We start from the raw sequence: 17,850 nt of genomic DNA, 5'->3' as shown, positions 1-17,850 counted from the left end.
GTTAAAGAGGGGATTAACACAATTGTAAGGAAGGATATTAGCTCTGATGATGTGGAATCTGTATGGGTAGGACTGAGAAATACCATGGGGCAGAAAACGTTAGTGGGAATGGTATATAGACCTCCAAACAGTAATGCGGAGGTTGGGGGTGGCATTAAATGGGAAATTAGAGAAGCGTGCAATAAGGGCACAGCAGTTATCATGGGTGACTTTAATCTACATATAGATTAGGCTAACCAAATTAGTAATAATACTGTGGAGGAGGAATTCCTGGAGTGTAGACGGGATGGTTTCCTGGACCAATATGTCGAGGAACCAACTAGAGATCAGGCCATCTTAGACTGGGTATTATGTAATGAGAAAGGATTAATTAGCAATCTTGTTGTGCAAGGCCCCTTGGGGAGGAGCGATCATAATATGATAGAATTCTTCATTAAGATGGAGAGTGAAGTAGTTGACTCAGAGACTAGGGTCCTGAATTTAAATAAAGGAAACTACGATGGTATGAGGCGCGAGTTGGGTAGGATTGATTGGGGAATGTCACTCAAAAGGTTGATGGTGGATAGGCAATGGCAAACATTCAAAGATCGCATGGATGAACTACAGAATATGTTCATCCCAGTTTGGCATAAAAATAAAACAAAAAAGGTAACTCAACCGTGGCTAACAAGGGAAATTAGGGATAGCATAAGAGCCAAGAGGACATATAAATTGGCCAGAAAAAGCAGTAAACCTGAGGATTGGGAGCAGTTTAGGATTCAGCAAAGGAGGACAAAGGGATTAATTAAGAGGGGGAAAATAGAGTATGACAGTAAGCTTGCAGGGAACATAAAAACTGACTGTAAAAGCTTTTATAGATATGTGAAAAGAAAAAGATTGGTGAAGTCAAGCGTAGGTCCCTTGCAGTCAGAATCAGGGGAATTTATAATGGGGAACAAAGAAATGGCAGACCAATTAAATACATACTTTGGTTCTGTCTTCACAAAGGAGGACACAAATAATCCCCCAGAGATGTCGGGGAACATAGGGTCTAATGAGAGGGAGGAACTGAAAGAAATCAGTATTTGTAGGGAAATGGTGTTAGGGAAATTGACGGGATTGAAGGCTGATAAATACCCAGGGCCCGATAATCTACATCCTAGGGTACTTAAGGAAGTGGCCCTAGAAATAGATGATGTATTGCTGGTCATCTTCCAAAATTTGATAGACTCTGGAACAGTACCCATGGATTGGAGGGTAGCTAATTTTACCCCACTATTCAAAAAAGGTGGTAGAGAGAAAACAGGGAATTATAGACCGGTAAGCCTGACATCGGTAGTGGGGAAAATGCTAGAGTCCATTATAAAAGATGTAATAGCAGAGCACTTGGAAAACAGTGACAGGATCGGACAAAGTCAACATGGATTTACAAAAGGTAAATCGTGCTTGACTAATCTACTGGAATTTTTTGAGGATGTAACTGGTAAAATAGATAAGGGAGAACCAGTGGATGTGGTGTATTTGGACTTTCAGAAGGCTTTCGATAAGGTCCCGCATAAGAGATTAGCGTGTAAAGTTAGGGCACATGGGATTGGGGACAAGGTATTGACTTGGATAGAGAACTGGTTGGCAGACAGAAAGCAAAGAGTTGGAATAAACGGGTCTTTTTCCGAGTGGCAGGCAGTGACTAGTGGGGTACCGCAGGGATCGGTCCTAGGACCCCAGCTATTCACAATATATATTAATGATCTAGACGAGGGAACTAGATGTAATATCTCCAAGTTTGCAGACGACACAAAGCTGGGTGGGCGTGTGTGCTGTGAGGAGGATGCCGAGAAACTCCAGTATGATTTGGACAGGTTGGGTGATTGGGCAGAAGCATGGCAGATGCAATATAACGTGGATAAATGCGAGATTATCCACTTTGGTGTCAAAAACAGGAAGGCAGATTATTATCTGAATGGCAATAATTGGGAGAAGGGGAAGTGCAACGAGACCTGGGTGTCCTTGTGCACCAGTCGTTGAAGGTAAGCATGCAGGTGCAGCAGGCGGTTAAGAAGGCAAATGGTATGTTGGCCTACATAGCGAGAGGGTTCGAGTACAGGAACAAGGATGTCTTGCTGCAGTTGTACAGGGCCTTGATGAGACCACATCTTGAGTATTGTGTGCAGTTTTGGTCTCCTTATCTGAGGAAGGATGTTCTTGCCATGGAGGGAGTGCAGCGAAGATTCACCAGACTGATACCTGGGATGGCAGGAATGATGTATGAGGAGAGATTGCGTCGATTGGGCTTATACTCGCTGGAGTTTAGAAGAATGAGAGGGGATCTCATTGAAACTTATAAAATTCTAACAGGACTAGACAGACTAGATGCAGGAAGGATGTTCCCGATGGCCGGGGAGTCCAGAACCAGGGGTCACAGTCTAAGGATAAGGGGTAAGCCATTTAGGACAGATATGAAGAGGAATTTCTTCACCCAGAGAGTGGTGAACCTGTGGAATTCTCTACCACAGAAGGCAGTAGAGGCCAATTCATTAAATATATTCAAGAAGGAGTTGGATATATTTCTTATGGCTAAAAGGATCAAGGGATATGGGGAGAAAGCAGGGACAGGGTACTGAATTTGGATGATCAGCCATGATCTCATTGAATGGCGGAGCAGGCTTGAGGGGCCGAATGGCCTACCCCTGCTCCTATCTTCTATGTTTCTATGTTACCTTCCCTCTAGTACTGACCATCACAGCATCCTCTTGGCCACAGTACAGGTTGAGCGTCCAGAATCCAGAGTTGCGGAATCCGGACTCCGGACGATTGGTGTCAGGGTCGTCCGAAGTCTGTAAAGATGTTCCGGAATCCGGACACCCTGCCATAGCCATAACCTGGGCCTCAGGAAGTTTCGGTGGACTCTGAACACGTTCAGAGTCCAGAAATTCCTGGGCCCAGGTTATGGCTTGGCAGGGTGTCCGGATTCCGGAACATTTTACAGATTCCGGACGACCCTGCCACCAATCGTCCCGGAGTCCGGATTCCGCAACTCTGGATTTTGGACGCTCAACCTGTATTACAATAAAAGCCGCCACAAAACAAACATTCCAAACTAATTTTATCAAGCCATTACAATATTTAATTCAAAAGTCAACTAATCACCCTTGTGCATTCCCTTGGTGCCTGTCTTCAGTGTACCTTTGGCTGTCCTAGTGCTCCGACGCAGTGCGACCTCAGTGGCTGCAGCATGGCTGGTGGAAGGCTGCTGACTTTCAGTGGGGGAGACTGCAGATGCCCTTGCAGGACGACCTCGAGTAGCTCTTGACCTAGTAGGCCCAGCTTCGGACTGCACCACCTCAGCATGGGCGGCAGCAGTCTGGGCTGGCTGGCTGACAGGCAACAGCAAGGGCACTGGCAGAGTGGCAGTGGTGGGAGGACGAATGCTGTCATCTTGAGAGAGGACAGCAGGTTCGTGCTCCCCGGAGCCACTGCCACTCCACCGGGGCAGCACCTCAGCAATCCCAGTAATCTGCTGGAGGACAGATTGCTGGACTGCTGTGACACCCTGCAAGCCACTTCCAACACTGGTAAACCCAGCCATGATGGCAGCAAGCTGAGCTTTCATGGCAGCAAGCTGAGCTTCCATCGCAGCACTCAGACATTGGTTGGCTTCTGCTTGTGCTGCAATGGTAGCTGAGACATTGACTATCAGGTGCTGCATGATGGTTGAGCCCACAAGTGCGCTAATGGATCTGCCCATCCCTTCCACACTGGAAAGGATGGGCTCAAAGCTCTGAGAAAAGCCTGGTGCAAGGTTGGAGCTGGACTCCTCCATGCTCCTGGACATTGTATTCAGGCTTTCTTACACACCTGCCAATGCACCAAGCATTTTGTTGTGCATACCCATCAACTTTGTTCTGTAGGCCACCCTATCGAAGTCCTCATCTGAGTCCTGTGCAGCAAACCTCATGTGTGACCTCACCCTGTGGGGAGCTAGCACCAGTGCTACCCTTTCCCCCTGCCCTTGCTGCACTCATGCCCTGTGACTCACCACGTGCAGATCCCGCCTCTGAGCTACCCTCTAAAGTCCACGCAGTGCCAGTATCTGAGCTGGTGGCTGTCACTGTCAGATCGAGCGACACTGCTGTTTCTTCATCATCACACTCCTCTTCTTCTTGTACCACTGCCTGGCAAGGTTGGATTTCTTGGATCTCTGAAATGAAAAAGGCACAATCTAGGGTTGTGGTGAGGGGGAGATGGGGATGGGGTGAAGCAAGAGGTGCACGCTTACACCATCTGCAGCTTACAAGTCAGATAAGATTGTGGGATGAGGGGGAAGTGGGGTGTGAGAAGGAGAATTAGGTATGAGCATACCATCATCTTCAATGGTTTCAGCAACGCAGCTGGCCATGGCCTCAGTCACAGCTACTCCATTTATGGCGAGCACCGTCTCCTCGAGCGGGGTTAGAATATGGAGGCACGCCTGTCCCACTCCGGTTAACTGCTGCGGCCTACAAATGTGTGCTGCCTTGTCCTGCAAGAGAGGGAAGTGTGTCAGTGAGTGTGGTTCACTGTGTTTGGCTAATGTGGTTGTCGTGATTGAATATCTGGCAGTGTGTGCAAGTTGTAAGATGTGGGTGTGAGGCTTGCAGAGTGGTAAATGTGTGAGGGTGAGATGGAGCATATGAATGGGAGATATGAGTCGTGATTGGTAGAGATTGTTGGTAGAGTAATGGGTCTGTGGTGAGTTGAGCAATGTGTGGCGAGTTGAGCGGTGTGAGGGGCTAGTGGTTCAGCAGCGCGTTTAGCGCTGGGCTGCCACCAATATCATTTAAATTAGCAGGCAGAGCGAAGTTTGCGTGCTGCCTGCATTACTTTGAGCGGGCGCAGGTTAATCATACATCGCGATGCCCACGCCTGTTTTCGGGGGCTATCCAATTTTTTAGCCCAGAGACTCCAAAAGAACTAGGCTTGGTGGGGACCACAGTGAAACCAGTGGGGGGAGGGTCAAATTTTAACCCAGACAGGCAAACTGCTGAGGCAGCACAGCTCTTCTCTTCCGCAGTCTTCACCTTCACCTAGGCAAGGCACTGCAGTGCTGCTCTTGGTTATCAATTTAGTCCTACACACACAGCCCTCTCTTCACCCCTCATCCCTCTACTCGCTGGGGCAGCAGCAACAACAATGTAATGGCAAAACCTCGTGTTCACTCGTCCCTTACTCCTCCCCCTTCGTCAGCCTCTGCAGACCACAACAATAGGGAGAAAATCCCAAAGTCCAAATGAACAGAAAGCAAAGACAGTCTTCCAAGAAATCAGTGGTGCAGTGCACCCACCTTTTCAGGGGAAAAAACAAAGATGCTTCTTCCTCTCTCTCCCCTCCTGGTCCTTCTCCGATATGTCTTTGGTCCTTCTTGGATTTTTCCTTCCCTCTTGAGACTCAAGGCCTGATTTGGCTTTCTTTTTCCTTTTTTCCCCTCCTTTCTCTGTTTCTTCAGAGCTCAGCTACAACTTCTCTCTACTCAAGAGTAGCTGAGACTTTTGTGAACACCATCAATGATGGTTTCCTTGCATTGCATATTGGTGTGGAAACTAGGGATAAACAAATTCTAGGTCTGATTATTAGCATTGACCCTAGTGCTGTATCAAACCTCCATGTAGGGGAACATCTGGCCAGCTCTGATCAGAATATAACTAGGTGATGTCATTTGTATGTATCTTTGTTTTACTATGATTTATTGGTGGTATGCATGGAATGTAGTGATCAAAGGTAAATAATGGTATAAGATTGAGAGTCTCTGTTTTAGCAGCTCTCATACTGGAATGGTGCAGACCTGAGCTCTCATACGGGATTCAAGAAGTATGGGCCCAGAAATTCAAGTCAGAGGCTTCCCGTGGGTGCAAGCCACCGACCTGCACTTACCTTGCGCGACAGCCGTTGAGCTGTGGGCCCGCGTGGGATTCCGATCCTGGGCCTGCTCCAACTGCCGGCGCGCAGTGCTCGCGTATCCCAGGGGCGCAGTTTGTTCGATGCGTCCCCTGGGATCACGTGGGCCATGGGGATGCTCCATTCATAAGTTTGACAGGAAGGGCTGTCAAAACTTAGAAATACTAGGGGCCCCAAAACATCACTAAATCTTCAAATAAATGTAAAAACATACATCACATTTTTTTAATAAACTACAAATTACATGAAATAACTATTTTAAACAATAATTTAAATTTTTGAAAAAAATAATTTTATTTTCTAACGGGGCTAAAAATAAACTTACCTTTCTTTAAAGTATTTAAAAATAATAAACCTGTGGAAAGAATGTTTTACTTTTAATTAATTCACCACTTACCTTGTAAAAAGCAGGCCTTGCGACTGCTTTTTAAAAGTGTAATTTCTGGAGACTTACCCTCCCAGAGAAACCTGCAAAACGTAAGTTCGTTGCGCACATGCAGCCTCTCCTGCGCACACGTTCAAACTCTGAACCCCTTCTTTCAGGGGAACGGAAGTGCATGCGGGAAACCGGCACTTCCATTGGGCCTACGGGTGAGTACCCCGTGCGTACTCACCTGTGGAGACCCGAATTTCTGGGCCATGATGTTTCAATAAAGACCTGATCCTGCATTGCTACAACTGAATGTGTACTAATTTGGTGTTTAAAGTAACGAGATGAAAAGGAACAAGAAAGCAGCCCAATAGGGCCAACGGAGAATGCACGTATCATTTTCAGGGAACAATACAGAAAGAGGTTGAGAGAGAAAAAGATCTTGATGTTATTGTGCACAGATCACAAAGTTCATGATCAATGTAGAGAAACTGCAGCTAAAGCGAACAAGGTATTAGGTTGTATTAATAGAACTACTCAGTATAAATCAAAGGCCACCATTTTGACACTGTACAGGTCAGACTGCATCTAGAGTACTGTGCCCAGTTTTGGTCCCCCCACATGGTGGGTGATATAGTGGTCTTGGAAAAGGTCCAGAGGAGTGCTACAAAAATGATTCCTTTCTTAAAAAACCATAGTTGCTGAGACAGGTTCAACGACCTTGGTCTATTTACTTCAGAGCAGCCTAGACTTAGGTGACCAGATAGAGGTCTGTAAAATAATTAAAGGGCTGGATAGTGTCCTATTGATAGATGATTCCAGTTTAACAGATTGAGGAGGACCAGAGGACTCGAGTTTAAACTATGCATGAGTAGGAATAGACTGGATGTTAGGTGGTTCTTCTTCTCCCAGAGAATTGTAAGCCTCTGGAATACGCTGCCGTCCAGTGTGTGGGTGCTGATTCTCTGTATGCCTTTAAGAGGGAGTTGGTTCGATTTCTGACTCAGGCAGAAATTGCATCATATTGAAGGCAAGTGTTTTTCTAGGGAACACTTGATCCATGTGATCTCCGGGACCAGTTTCGATCGCCTGAGGGGGTTGGAGAGGAAAGTAATTTGAACTTTCCTTCCCCATTTTAAGTAAAAACGTCAAGTTTCTTACAGACAGCAAAGGCCTCAAGTTGATATCCCTCACTGTTAGGGTGACAAAACTGGTGAGAAGAATCCCTCTGTGCCCCACAAATAGCAAACAGCAGGGACAGCAATGTCAAATCAGCCCAAGACCCAGTTTGGAGCTACGGGATCACGGGCTGGGAAATCTGCACTCCAGAATTATTTTGTTCCCCATGTTGGAAGCACCAAAATATATCCCATGGTTATGCCAGGATGCAATACCCACATTGTCGTCAACCAGAAAGAAAAACAAAAAATGAAAATGCACATCGATTAGTATCTGAGAGAAAGATAAGTTAGAGTATCAGGAGTTTGAATTTTTATGAAGGTTCATATTAAATATGTAAACCTATCTTTATTTTTCAGATGCTAATTGAGCTTTTGTGCATTTCCTGCTTTTATTTAAGATTTCCAGCATTTGTTGTTTTACTTCTCGTCATAATTCCTCCACTCATAAACCAAATACTGTATATGCCTTTCTATGTACTCACGCTCACCAATCATTCAGATTTAAATGCATTTAAAATAGAGTAACAGCAATTTAATCCATATTTGAATCATATTTTTTTTTAAGGATTTCCTGGAAATTATGTTTGAAAATTATATTATACATTTTAGCAGTTTAAATAGTGTTACACATAACAAATCATCAAAGAATATTGCTTTCAATATTTCTAAAATGTAAGACCTGTTTATGGGGATTTTCTCAAAGCAATTAAAGTCAAATCCAGAATTTCAGACCTGCATTTATGTATATCTACATTGATAAAGGTTATGTAAAAGAGTACAGAATAATCTACACGTCAGTTAAGTGAAAGTGTAAATATATACTCAGTGTAACAGAGTTATGCCACTTACATAGTTTGACATACTTTCCCAAGAGTTTGAAAAGAGTCACATTACTGGTTTCTGATGGGAAGGATTTAGACTGTCGATCAAAGAATAATCCCAATCCAATCAAGTGCATGAGCACACCTGGAAAAGGAGGGAAAAGTACAAATTGAGGACTTGATTCACAAACTTTGTTACTCTGTTAAAACGTAGATTTTTTAAAAATCTGCAGTCAAATGACAGGAAACTGCACTGTAATAAATTTAACGTTTCTGTGCATTAGCGCTAAAATTAATTTAGCTTACAGCTTCTTTCTCAAATGTTTTCAAACAGATGGTCAATAATGATAATAGAAATAAAAGTAAAAATGGAGTGAGTCACTGAGCACAACCAAGGCACAATCAATTCTCATCGCTGACCTCAGGGGGCAAGAGTCGATGGTAAAACGGTCAAACAATAAGGGTGTATGACTGGGAGGGGTGAAAGAGAAAGCAGAATAAGTAAACTAAGTAGATAGTGTTTCAGATTTTATTGGCATAAGTGCAAATCAACCCAACACTATCCTGCTGAAACAAAATATATTTGAATATAACTGCAGTGCTTATCATAGATAAAAACGATAAGGCTCAAAATGTAAAGGAACTGGGAAAAAGATAAGACAGGTGGGGTAAATATTTAATAGCCTGCATGTGTGTAGACTGTAGCCTCATTCATTCAGCAATTATTTTATGGAGGCCCTAAAACAAGCAATTTACATTTAAGTCAATGTCAACAAACTTTTTTTTCACCTCTCCTTTTCTGAAGACAATCCTCACACTAGGATTTGGTGTCAGAGGTACCATTAGCATTCCGATACCTTGCTCAAGTGACCATTCTTCATATGTGAGCCTGGGCAGTGTGTCAGAAAGCTATCTGGCCTTGGTGGGTATCAGAACCAAGCCCAATCATGTCCTTACATACACATATGAACTTTCCAGCAGGGGTCACTGGATATCAATCAGGAGTGGGAACAGAAATGCATTTTACCCATTCCTACCCGAAGCCCAGTGAGTCAATTGTAGCGTGCCCCACTGCAACCCCAGCTGAAGTCAGTTAACTCAGCACAGACAGGAAGCAAGTCTGTGTTTTCTTAGCCTGTTGACTCAGCACTGCCCCACATGATTAATTTCCCTACTGAATCATGGGGAGAGGGAGGGAGGAGCGTCATCAATCATTTACCAAGCTCAGTGTCTGTGAAAATTTCACCCCAGTGATGTAACTACTGTGTGAGTGCACAATAATTGTGTGTAACCAGGGTTAACCGAAACTGAAACATTTGGCAAATTTAAAGCAAATCCACTGTGGATAGAACAGCCAAATGCACAATCTGCATCTAAAAGCTGCAAATAACCCAAAGTCTTACTTATAGGGTAGGTCTCTGATGCTGTCAGAGGAAGAGAAATGCAGAGTGCCCTGTAGTAGGAGATGGCATACAGACTCCACAACTGGAAGAAATTAAAACAGAAAAGTTTGTCTCGAAAAGCAAGTTGAAAGAGATAACAGTTGAAGGAATGTCAGGTCACTAGAAAAACTGGCGAAAGGAGTGTTCATCTACTTTGGAACTAAACAGATTACACACAGTTAATTTCATTTATATCATGCATGCTTCCCACATTAAAAGGACAAACCCTTCATTAAAAAAGTATTTGCCAATTTTTTTTGCAGCAAGAGGAAATCATAAAGAGATGAGGACGAATGTTATTTTTCTTTGGTATATTGATGTGTTTCAAAGTGATTGTCATGAAGTGTGTGTCCAAACAAAAGGTTTGCAAAGCACTTGCATGAAGATGTTTCCCCTTTAATAAATGAAAAACTAAAAACAAAACTGCATAATATTCTCATTTTGTAACTACTTAGCTACTTAATTTTATTGGCTTATTCCCTGTAAACACACGCACGCAGTTCCTCTACAGGATTAAAGTTCATTTAGGGGTTGCCTTCAGTAGCAATTAAACTGTATGTGAAGTCAAACTATGCCAACTACATTAAAATGAGCTGTTCTGAAATATTTCAGAAGGAACTAAACACAAAATATCTCTGTATTCTGACAACATACTATAAGTAACCAATGTAAACACCTCACTCCGAAGCATCTTTCAAAGAATCAAAAAATTTGGGCAACTTTGGTTACAAGCTCAACTACTCCAAAACAAAGGGCTGAATTTTAACGGGGTGGAAGTGGTCTGGAAACCCGGGAGCACAGGTTTCCCACAGACCCTGCCTCGTGGGGGCATCTCCGTTCAAGGGGGGAGACGGCGGGGGGGGGGGGGTTAGGCAGTGACGCTGGATCCACGAGCCCTGCAAAACCCAACCAACTAAAGTTAAATTCAAAATGGAGGTTAAAGCAGAGGCTTGCAGCCTCAATATAATATTTAAGTGGATGACTCGCCTCCTGGAAGCAGGTTGGTTGCCTGCCCCGCTGGGCGAGTTGGAGGCGGGTTCTGGCTGGGATTCAGATTTTTAACACTAACTTCCCACACGACCCCAACCCATCTTTTTTTTAGGTTAAAATGCCCTCCAAAGGGCATGTCCTCACACAGATGTCACCCCACCCACCCCCCCACCCCGAACAAGCATCCCAATAATAGTAGATAATCAAGGGGCAAAAGGGAGGGAGGAACTTAAAACAATTATCACTAGAGAAAAAGTAGTAGGCAAACCAATGGGACTAAAGGTTGACAAGTCCCCTGGTCCTGATGGCCGGCATCCTGGGGTCTTAAAAGAGGTGGCTGCAGAGATAGTGGATGCATTGATTGTAATCTTCCAAAACTCATTAAATTCTGGAAAGGTCCCAGCAGATTGGAAAACCTCAAATATAACGCCCTTATTCAAGAAAAGAGGGAGACAGAAAGCAGGAAATTATGGGCGCGATCTTGACAGCCCTGGGGAGGCAGGTATGGAGGCGGGACAGCCGGGAAAATGGCAGAATCTGGGGGTGGGTAGTTAACAGGCAGATAAAAGGATTATCCCCATTTTACCCACACAAGTGCGGGCTTCCCGAAGGCTCCGAACCCCGCCAGGGTCACCGAGGCGAGCAGTGGCTCTGCGGGGTGCAGAAGTGCGTTGTAAAGGTAAGCGATGGGTGCAAGTGTGGAGAGGTGAGTACATGAGGCAAGTGGAAAGTGTTAGTAAAAGTTTACTTACCTTTGTTTCTTCCTGCAGGCTTCAAGAGTTGGGTATGCGGAGAGTCTCGCACCTCCGCAGCAGAGATGACAGATGGCCGCTGCATTCTCCAATGCAGCAACCATCTAATTTCTGCTAAATAAAGAGGTGTGATGAGTCTTCAATTCAAGAACTCATCAAACTGCAGAGAATGTCAGTATTTGACAGCTTCACAGAGCTGTCAAACGATGACAATTCATCTGTCAACAATTTGACAGATGAAACATAGGAACATAGAAGCTAGGAGCAGGAGTAGGCCATTCGGCCTATCGAGCCTGCTCCGCCATTCAATGAGATCATGGCTGATCATCCAAATTCAGTACCCTGTCCCTGCCTTCTCCCCATATCCCTTGATCCCTTTAGCCTTAAGAAATATATCCAACTCCTTCTTGAATATATTTAATGAATTGGCCTCCACTGCCTTCTGTGGTAGAGAATTCCATAGGTTTACCACTCTCTGGGTGAAGTAATTCCTCCTCATCTCTGTCCTAAATGGCTTACCCCTTATCCTTAGATTGTGACCCCTGGTTCTGGACTCCCCGGCCATCGGGAACACCCTTCCTCCATCTAGTCTGTCTAGTCCTGTTAGAATTTTATAAGTTTCGATGGGATCCCCTCTCATTCTTCTAAACTCCAGTGAGCATAAGCCCAATCGACCCAATCTCTCCTCATACGTCATTCCTGCCATCCCAGGTATCAGTCTGGTGAATCTTCGCTGCACTCCCTCCATGGCAAGAACATCCTTCCTCAGATAAGGCGACCAAAACTGCACACAATACCCAAGATGTGGTCTCATCAAGGCCCTGTACAACTGCAGCAAGACATCCTTGTTCCTGTACTCGAACCCTCTCGCAACAAAGGCCAACATACCATTTGCCTTCTTAACCGCCTGCTGCACCTGCGACTGGTGCACAAGGACACCCAGGTCTCGTTGCACTTCCCCTTCTCTCAATCTATTGCCGTTCAGATAATAATCTGCCTTCCTGTTTTTGCCACCAAAGTGGATAACCTCGCATTTATCCACATTATACTGCATCTGCCATGCTACTGCCCAATCACCCAACCTGTCCAAATCATACTGGAGTTTCTCGGCATCCTCCTCACAGCACACACGCCCACCCAGCTTTGTGTCGTCTGAAAACTTGGAGATATTACATCTAGTTCCCTCGTCTAGATCATTAATATATATTGTGAATAGCTGGGGTCCTAGGACCGATCCCTGCGGTACCCCACTAGTCACTGCCTGCCACTCGGAAAAAGACCCGTTTATTCCAACTCTTTGCTTCCTGTCTGCCAACCAGTTCTCTATCCAAGTCAGTACCTTGCCCCCAATCCCATGTGCCCTAACTTTACACGCTAATCTCTTATGCGGGACCTTATCGAAAGCCTTCTGAAAGTCCAAATACACCACATCAACTGGTTCTCCCTTATCTATTCTACCAGTTACATCCTCAAAAAATTCCAGTAGATTAGTCAAGCACGATTTACCTTTTGTAAATCCATGTTGACTTTGTCCGATCCTGTCACTGTTTTCCAAGTGCTCTGCTATTACATCTTTTATAATGGACTCTAGCATTTTCCCCACTACCGATGTCAGGCTTACCAGTCTGTAATTCCCCATTTTCTCTCTACCACCTTTTTTGAATAGTGGGGTAACATTAGCTACCCTCCAATCCATGGGAACTGTTCCAGAGTCTATCGACTTTTGGAAGATGACCAGCAAAGCATTTAATATTTCTAGGGCCACTTCCTTAAGTACCCTAGGATGTAGATTATCAGGCCCTGGGGATTTATCGGCCTTCAATCCGTCATACATTGACATTCTCTGTAACTGGCTTTCCCTTAATTGGCCTGCTAAGCCCGCTGAGCAGGCTTAACAAGGTCAATCAAGGGAAAATAGCGTGGGTTGGCCAGAAGTTACTGGAGGCGGGACTGAAACCTGACAAGTGGGAGTCCCGTCTCCAAAAGCTCCCCATTGGCAAAATCCAGCCCTATAGGCCGGTTAGCCTAACATCTGTCATTGGGAAAAAGCTGGAATCCATTATTAAGGGAGTAATAGCAGGACATTTAGAAAGTCAACATGGTTTTAAGAAAGGGAAATTGTGTTTGACAAATTTATTAGAGTTTTTTGAGGATGTAACAAGCAGGATGGATAAAGGGGAACCAGTAGATGTACTGTATTTGGATTTCCAAAAGACATTCGATAAGGTGCCACATAAAAGGTTACTGCACAAGATAAGAGCTCATGGTGTTGGAGGTAATATATTAGCATGGATAGAGGATTGACTAACAGAAAACAGAGAATCGGGATAAATGGGTCATTTTCAGGTTGGCAAACGGTAACTAGTGGGGTGCCACAGGGATCAGTGCTGGGGCCTCAACTATTTACAACTATATTAATGACTTCGATGAAGGGACCCAGTGTACTGTAGCCAAATTTGCTGATGATACAGAATGCTGCAGTACAGAGGGATCTGGGTGTCCTCGTACATGAAACACAAAAAGTTAGGACGCAGGTACAGCAAGTAATTAGGAAAGCAATTGGAATGTTGGCCTTTATTGCAAGGGGGATGGAGTATAAAAGTAGGAAAGTCTTGCTACAACTGTACAAGGCGTTGGTGAGACCACATCTGGAGTACTGCGTACAGTTTTGATCACATTATTTAAGGAGGGATATACTTGCATTGGAGGCTGTTCAGAGAAGGTTCACTAGGTTGATTCCTGAGATGAAAGGGTTGCCTTATGAGGAATGGTTGAGCAGGTTGGGCCTATACTCATTGGAGTTTAGAAGAATGAGAGGTGATTTTATTGAAACACAAGATTCTGAGGGGCTTGACAGGGTAGATGCTGAGAAGATGTTTCCCCTCGTGGGGGAATCTAGAACTAGGGGACATAGTTTCAGAATAAGGGGTCGCCCATTTAAGACGGAGATGAGGAGGAATTTCTTCTCACAGAGAGTCGTGAATCTTTGGAATTCTCTACCCCAGAGAGCTGTGGAGGCGGAGTCACTGAATATATTCAAGGTGGAGATAGACAGATATTTGAGCTACGTGGGAGTCAAGGGTTATGGGGAACAGGCAGGGAAGTGGAGTTGAGGTCAAGATCAGATCAGCCATGATCTTACTGAATGGCGGAGGAGGCTCGAGGGGCCGAGTGGCCTACTCCTGCTCATATTTCTTATGTTCTTTCGTTGAGCTTCGTTGGAACAGTGCAAGAGGCCGAGGACAAAGAGGTCAGAGTGGGAGTGGAGCGGAGAATTAAAGTGGCAGGCAACCGGAAGCTCGGGGTTATGCTTACGGACTGAACAGCGGTCACCCAATTTGCATTTGGCCACCTCAATGTAGAGGAGACCGCTTCGTGAGCAGCGAATACAGTATACTAAATTGTAAGTAGTACAAGTAAATCACTGTTTCACCTGGAAGGAGTGTCTGGGGCTCTGGACAGTGGGAAGGGAGGAGGTAAAAGGGCATGTGTTGCATCTCCTGCGCTTGTATGGGAAGTTGCCGTGGCAGGGGGAAGGGGTGTTGGGAGAGATTGAGGAGTGGATCAGGGTGTCGCGGAGGGAGCGATCCCTTTGGAATGCTGAAAGGGGAGGGGAGGCGAAGATGTGTTTGGTGGTGGGACCACGCTGGAGGTGGCAGAAATGGTGGTGGTTGATACGTTAAATGTGGAGGCTGGTGGGGTGAAAGGTGAGGACAAGGGGAACCCTATCATGGTTCTGGGAGGGAGGGGAAGGGGTGAGAGCAGAAGTGCGGGAAATAGAACGAACACGGTCGAAGGCCCTGTCAACCACAGTAGAGGGGAATCCTCGGTTGAGGAAAAAGGAAGACATGTCGGAAGCACTGGTGTGGAAGGTGGCATCGTCAGAGCAGATGCCATGGAGATGGAGAAACTGGGAGAATGGAATAGAATCCTTACAGGAAGCGGGGTGGAAGAAAGTGTAGTCCAGGTAGCTGTGGGAGTCAGTGTGCTTATAGTGAATGTTTGCCAATAGCCTATCCCCAGAAATGGAGACAGGGAAGTCGAGGAAGGGAAGTGAAGAGTCGGAGATGGACCATATGAAGGTGAGGGAAGGGTGGAAATTGGAAGCAAAGTGAATGAAATTTTCTAGTTCAGGGCGAGAGCAGGAAAAGGCACCAATACAGTCATCAATGTACTGGAAAAAGAGGTGAGGGAGGGGACCCGAGTAGGACTGGAACAAAGAGTGTTCCACACATATCCCACGAAAAGGCAGGCATAGCTGGGGCCCATGCGGGTACACATAGCAACACCTTTAATTTGGAGGAAGTCAAAGGAGAAGTTGTTGAATGTGAGAACAAGTTCAGCCAGGCGGAGGAGGGTGGTGGTGGATGGGGACTGGTTGAGCCTCTGTTCAAGGAAGAAGCAGAGCACCCTCAGACCCTGGTGGGGGATGGAGATGTAGAGGGATTGAACGTCCATAGTGAAAAGGAGGCGGTTAGGGCCAGGAACCTGGAAACTGTTAAAGTGGCGGAGGGCGTCAGAAGAGTCTCACGGATGTAGGTGGGAAGAGACTGAACAAGGGGAGAAAAATAGAGTAGAGATAGGAAGAAATCAGTTCCATGGAGCAAGAGCAGGCTGAAACGATGGGTCTACCAAGGCAGACCTGTTTGTGGATCTTAGGAAGGAGGTAGAAGCGGACTGTGCGGGGTTGGGGACCTGCACAGGGTGCCTGCCTTTTTGTGGGATATGTGGAACATTCTTTGTTCCAGTCCTACTCAGAACCTCTCCCTCACCTCTTTTTCCGGTACATTGATGACTGGATCGGTGCCATTTCCTGCTCTTGCCCTGAACTAGAAAATTTAATTCACTTTGCTTCCAATTTCCACCCTTCCCTCACTTTCACATGGTCCATCTCCAACTCTTCCCTTCCTCGACTTCTCTGTCTTCATTTCTGGGGATAGGCTATTGACAAACATTCACTGTAAGCCCACTGACTCCCACAGCTATTTGGACTACACATCCTCCCACCCCGCTTCCTGTAAGGACTCTATTCCATTCTCCCAATTTCTCCATCTCATCTGTTCTGATGATGCCACCTTCCGATATGTGAAGTTGCTTTGAAGATCAGCCATGATCTTATTGAATGGCGGTGCAGGCTCAAGGGGACGTGTGGCCTACTCCTGCTCCTATTTCTTATGTTCTAACTCACACCCAGATTTCAAGACCAAACAAGCTGCCTCAACCCCCAATCTGCACTGATCACAGTGCAAGTGCAATCATGTCAAAAAACCTCATGTACCGAATCATTACTCCCGCAAGAAATGTGCAATCAAAATGTACAGTAGCTTCATAAAATACATGAGATTGTACACTTTGATAACATTCATGTGAATGTACACCTATGGTTACAATAGCTTCATAAAATGTGAATGTACTTTCTTAGTAATCCAATAAATCAAACAAATAAATAGAATGACCATGAATTTTCGCTGGGGTTGTCCCAAATTCCCGCCATAACTTCAGCAGAAGATCCCACGGAGAAAATGCGCAAATGGCCATTTTCAAACATTTACTGTTTCTCCAGCAGTTCTGCTGAGATTATGGCAGGGAATCGGGAGAATCCCCATGGAAACTCAGGGCTAAACACTTTGCTGAAAGGTTGTGTGGTGCAGTGGATTAGAATATGGTCTTATCACCTTTGAAACCTGGCTCTTTAGTGGGGTGCTAGTGCTGCTATTTTTCATTGTGCAGGTCTCACACAGCTGACAGCAACCCCAGAGTAAACTTCCCAGATTTACTAAGGATGACTGCCAGGAAGACCTAGTGGAAAAAAAAGGTGGTCTATTTTAAACAGGTGTAAAAATAGCATAGGAACATAGGAATGTAGTACAGTTGTGTTGAGTGTTCCTACTAAAATGTCTATCTTATGGTAGTGTCCTCTTCTCTGCTGCTTGTAAGCCATTTGTGACACTTATTTGAGTACATTCAACACAGCTCCCATTGGAACTCAAGTCCTCAGAACAAACCTGACCATAATTCAACACTATCCTAATATAAATTGGGATAGTCAGAGTGTGAAAGGCTTAGAGGGTGCAGAATTCTTAAAGTGCACCCAGGAGAGCTTTTTGAGCCAACATGTAGAAAGTCCTACAAGAGAGGGGGCGATACTGGACCCAATTCTGCGGAATGTAACCGGGCAAGTGGTGGAAGTGTCAGTAGGAGAGCATTTTGGCGATAGTGACCATAATTCGGTGAGATTTAAGGTGGTCATGGAAAAAGACAAAGACGGCCCGGAAATAAGGGTTCTAAATTGGGGGAAGGCCGATTTTAATATGATAAGGCAGGATCTGGCCAAAGTGGACTGGGAGCAGCTACTTATAGGAAAATCCACATCAAGACAGTGGG

At 45.2% G+C, this 17,850-nt stretch overlaps 1 protein-coding gene across 1 annotated transcript in view; it reads right to left on the bottom strand.

The window, feature by feature from the left end:
• LOC147123263 (PGAP2-interacting protein-like) overlaps positions 1-17,850 on the bottom strand; it is a 229,218-nt gene that overhangs the window by 110,034 nt on the left and 101,334 nt on the right. Inside the window, exon 8 of the mRNA XM_085965696.1 lies at positions 8,311-8,427. Within this exon, the coding sequence (XP_085821822.1) occupies positions 8,311-8,427 (117 nt within the window). The remainder of the gene's footprint in view (positions 1-8,310; positions 8,428-17,850) is intronic.

This window comes from Somniosus microcephalus, chromosome 2 (genome assembly GCF_052327205.1).
Source record: "Somniosus microcephalus isolate GS21.2 chromosome 2, FLI_Smic_1.0, whole genome shotgun sequence".
NCBI lineage: Eukaryota > Metazoa > Chordata > Chondrichthyes > Squaliformes > Somniosidae > Somniosus > Somniosus microcephalus.
This window is presented reverse-complemented; position numbering and strand designations above follow the sequence as displayed.